Raw genomic sequence first — 5127 nt, 5'->3', positions numbered from 1 at the left:
GCTCCCACTGGGGAGCCAGCATTTTATTTTTAGTAAGCTTGATTGATTGACTGATTTTTGTGGGCAGTGCCTGCTTTTGCAATTTCCACAAAATCGCAAATTAAGTAAATAAGATCAATAAGGTTCTGTGCAGAACACTTTAAAATAACTGTCAATAATACTTGCTTGATTGGTTAGGTGAGTTGGATTTTTAAAAGGAACAGGATGTTGAATATATTGTACTTCTTAATGCATAATGTTTTTTGATCTCTGTGTGTGCATGTGTATGTACATGCGTGGTTAAATACATAAGCTTGATGAAGACGGACAACTTTCACAGTCGACTATTTAGTGAGGTAGCTTTCTTAGAGGGTTGGAGAGAGCTTTGTTCTGCTTTCTTGTTAATAGAACTAGTTGGGAATTTAATGAAAAAACAAATGAAACTTGGAAAATGCTGATTGTACAAAATATTTTACATTTGATTAAAAGGATGTTGCAATAAATGTTCTGCTTTGGACATTTTTTTAACCTTTACATTTGCCAAAGAGGTGTCCTTCACCTTTTTAGAAACAAAAATAAAGGCTCTCTTAATACAAAAACAGTTTTAGAATTTAGTGAAATTAAAAACTAAATGAAGCAGAGATCGGAAATTTTGAAATTACCAAAAATGTTTCAATTGTCCCAACCCCAAATCTTTTCTAGATATGTATTTTGTGAAAATTTACATGACTTTCAATGTTTTGAAAAATTATCAATCCTTAAATTTTTGGAGCTTGCAAAAACTGTTCTCACATTTGTGCTTATTAACTTCCTGTTAACAGTGGTTTCAGTATTTATAGCAAAGTATATTAATACTATATGTATATAATTTTCAAGTAAAACTTAGGTTAAATATACAAGTTGAGTTAAATGCCTTGACTTGTTGACGCTCATATCTCCAAACTTGATATTACTTTTTAGCATAGTCTTCTATACATGTTCTTATTTAACCTATGCTATAATAAAATATTTGACATATTTGCATTGCATAGTGTTTCAAAAATAAGAGTGCATATAATGGAATAATCTGTGTGTGTGTGCATGTGTGTGTATGCAGGTGTAATGTTTTATGGTCTTGTAGCTTGAAAGTTGTCCTGTTGAAATGCATTTAAAATAAGTCCTCTTTCTTCAAAACTTGAAGTCCTTAGAGTGTGATTGCCTTGTCATGGAGAATCTAGGACTATGTTTCAGGATTTCTGTATAAAGCTTCCCACAAGAAACTTAAATAGTCTTTCAGTGATCAATTGTTTCATCCTAATGTTCTCATAGGTATGTGGTTTAAAGAAAAACTGTTTATTTTGATCAATATAGAGGGATCTTAAAATTCAGATAAATTACCTGTTGTTATACTACTGTAAAAAGTAAACTTGTATATGGAAGACATTTTTTTTTTTTACTGTAGGTAGTCAGTCATCTGAAAAGTGTGTATGTATGTATCAAGTGCTTTCTTTCAGGCTCAGGTAGAATTTATTGGGGTAGTTATTCCTGGTAAGTATACCTAATAAAGATGCATCAAAAGGACTCTTGCAGTTTTCCTTTTATGTAAACAGTAGGGCTTTTACCAGCACTGCTAAGTCAGCTAAGTGAATTCACCCTCTCTCCCCCTTCTCCTGTAGGCTTCTAGCTAGCATAGATGTGCATGTCTACCTTGTTAAGTATAGATCAGGTTCCATATTATCCAAATTGATGTGTAGTGGACCTTTGGTTTGGTCCTGATGGTAGATCCATTCATTTGTAAGATCATGTAAATCTTGCCAGTAACATTATGCTATGGCCAAGGAAAAGAACAGAAATGAATACACACACAGGTTCCTCTAGGTTGCTTGCCAGACTGTGGGTACGTTCCTGTTTTTCTCATATCATTCAGAACCCACATGTTTTAGTGCTGTGAAGTGGACAGTGTGTTTGAAGGGGAGATGATTGAAGTCCTGATAGCCAGAGGTAATAAATCTTGATGCAGTCCAGTAGACCTGGAGCTGAGGAACCTGTCCAAGTACTTGGCTATGAAGGAATTTGGAAGATCTGTGTTCAAGATCTACATAAGCATGTAATTGTCTAGGTTTGCTGGGCAGAGGGAGAGACAGAAACAACTCTTGGGTTTTTTAAACATATAATGACCTACACAGTACAAGTGCAGTTTAAAATGTTGTCCTTACTCCATACAGCAGGCATATTGGGCTATCTGCCTGCTATATGAAGTAAATGGTAAAACCGTGGCTAGGATTAGCACTGAAGCTGACAAGAACATGAATTTCCTGCCTGGTTTTAGCAGAGAAATAAACAAGAGAGCTGAATCTGCCCAAAATAGCTGCTGCACTTAACAGGGTATAAACCAGTGCCTATGTGGATGACAAATGGCTGATGCTATTCCCCTGATTTGAACAGCACCCTGCATTAACCATGGCAGTTTTAAGTGGTTGGGACTATATTTAAGTAGGGCAGGGGAGGGGGATTATTAGGAATCCTTTTGTAGCAAGAAGTAATATGATATAAAGTATACTATTCATAAATCTTTGAAGGTTAATTAGACAAAACTGATACATTTATTTTAAATTATTTAGGCAATTAAATTGGAATATGCCCGGCTACTAAAAATGGCACAGGAAGATACACCACATGAACATGATTACCGTTTGAATCATGCAATAGTCTACTTTATCCAGAATCAAGCGCCAAAGAAAATAATTGAGAGATCATTACTGGAACAGTTTGCAGATCACAATTTGAGCTTTGATGACAGGTAATTGGAATGTGTTCCATGAATGCTCTAAAATGTTTTGTTTAAAGTTCAGAGGAAGATACTGCTTAATGTACAATATATGTAATACAGGCATGCACCCCCTGAGTATAATTTATGTAACTTGCACATAAGTTAATTTTTACACCTGTAAAACAACACACTATAAAAATTACTAATGAAGATTAGTTGTTTTTTCCAAATATGTTTGGAGTCTGTTGCAGTAGATTCTACAGATATTGCATCTCTTGCTGGAAGAAAACACATTTGATTTGACTTCATATTCATAACCCCAATGACTAGTGGCTGTTTCTTTAGTTCCTTTCTCTGTTTCTGGTATGGCAGCCATATATTGTACCTATGCATTTGTGATCAAAATGTAAGATGTATAGGCAAATAACTCAATAAACTATAGGTACATATTATATAAACAAATGTAACATACATCCCCGTGTCTGACATAAATTGGGTAGTGACTATAATTCCACAGCAGAATTTTTTGCATACAATACACCCCAGAATAAGATACGTTTGTTTTTGAAAGGCAGAATGAAGAAAAAAGGATCTTCCTTGTAGTAAGTAACTGAGTAGAAACAGCTAGGGAGAGAGCCTGGACATTGCTCTGCCCCTTGTGGATTACAAGCAGACTTTACTTTCATGTTAACCCACCTAGGCTGAAGCAGCAGAAACTTCTGTCACTGTATTTCTTTGCATGTAGTGCACACTCCCAGTTTTCATTTTTGAAGAAGGTGGCATGTTGTATGTAGCAAGTAATTGCCTGTTAATATGGATTCCTGGACCTTCCTGTGGAACAAATTAGGCTAGTCACTTTGGCTAGGGACAGACATTCAGAAAGCCTGAGCCTGAATTGATTCAGTCTTTGTAGGTTAGTCTTACTTGCAAAACTTAAACCAATTTGAAGGTGGATAGACATTCCCTTTTCATTCTAGAAATGCAGGCGCATGCTTGCAGTGGCTCAGGCTAGAAGGCAGGGGGGTACTAGAGCAGCCCTCCCTTCACTCCACAGTGCTGAGCTGAGGGGGTGTTGCCAGGTCCAGCAGGATATTCTGATTATTTCCCCCTCCTTTCTCAACTGCCCAGCAGGGAATATTTATCACTTCTAACTCGGTGTTTATCAACCCATTAAGAAAACAGAGCCTCTCTCCAAGCTCTTTTTAAACAGTTTTCCAAGGAAGGACATTAAGCTACGCATTGATTAGCTCCACAAAACCTGTCTACCATTGTTGTCTCCCACAGCATGGACCGTAGCCAGCATGTGGTCTGCTAGCTAATGCTGAGGTGTCTGCATAAGCCGGAGTGGCAGGGGGGATAATCCCTGCTTAGCAGGCAAAAGCCAGGCAGAGGCTCTGTGCCTGCAAGTCTCTGGTGGAGCTGCAGCCAGGTAGCAGAGGGGAGGGGGTAGCCCTGCTGTGGAGCAGAGAGCCCTGCCCAGCCAAAAGCATGCTGGGATGCTGGGAGAGTCTGATTAAACTTAAACTAGGAAGGGGTCTGGGACAGACATTGCATAAACCATTTTGACCCAAATCTGTTAAGTCTGATACTACATTCAACCGGGTTTATCTCAAACCAGTTTCAGCCATTTTCAAATTGGTTTATGTGCACTGAACATAACTGATACAGGTTTTAAACCGGTTTCTCATCGCTTTAACTGGTTTATGTGTAATGTCTGTCCCTAGCCTTTAAGACATAGGGCACTTGGTTAGATGGAAACTTGCTTGTGTGCGTGGCAATTTGTGTTGTAGTCTGATTTCCACTTTTACCTGTTTAACACAGTGGGAAAGGCTATACAACTGCAGCTTGATCTAAATACCAACTAGAATTTAAACCATCTGCTTTTTAAGTTAAAAAAAAAAAAAAACAGGACAGTCTGGCAGAAGACGACAGTTAAAGCATGCCAATTAATTTACATATTTTAACATAATTACGAGTCCCCCCTGCACACATGGCTTGAACCTGAAGAACAGAGAGCAAACTTACAATTTGTGCTTGTACTTAGTGTCTAGAGTTGTGATGCTTTGATGATATTTACATGTGTGCTGTGGGCTAGTCTCTTTGACAGTTTACAATATTTCTTGTGTTTTCTGTTGTTAACTATGTTTTTCAGACAGTTTGTCTTTCTTTGTTTTCAAGGTGCCGTAACATAATGAAAGTGGCTCAAGCCAAACTTGAAATGATAAAACCTGATGAAATAAACATGGAAGAGTATGAGGTTAGCATTTTCTTCACTGCATATTCAATTGTACCATACATTTTACCCAACAACTGAATGAAAGTCATTGCATCAACCCGATTTCTTGTGCTCAGATCATTAGAGATTTACATATTTGTTCAAATATAAGATAAGGTCCCCC

General features: G+C 37.4%; 1 protein-coding gene across 1 annotated transcript in view; it reads left to right on the top strand.

The window, feature by feature from the left end:
* USP25 (ubiquitin specific peptidase 25) overlaps nt 1–5127 on the top strand; it is a 183636-nt gene that overhangs the window by 157824 nt on the left and 20685 nt on the right. Inside the window, exons 22-23 of the mRNA XM_019523898.1 lie at nt 2580–2758; nt 4907–4985. Coding sequence (XP_019379443.1) covers nt 2580–2758; nt 4907–4985 — 258 coding nt within the window. The remainder of the gene's footprint in view (nt 1–2579; nt 2759–4906; nt 4986–5127) is intronic.

The sequence above is a fragment of the Gavialis gangeticus genome, unplaced genomic scaffold (genome assembly GCF_001723915.1).
Source record: "Gavialis gangeticus isolate Ggan-Ray unplaced genomic scaffold, GavGan_comp1, whole genome shotgun sequence".
Lineage (NCBI taxonomy): Eukaryota > Metazoa > Chordata > Crocodylia > Gavialidae > Gavialis > Gavialis gangeticus.
The sequence above is the reverse complement of the archived record's forward strand: the minus strand, read 5'-3'. Positions and strand labels throughout refer to the sequence as shown.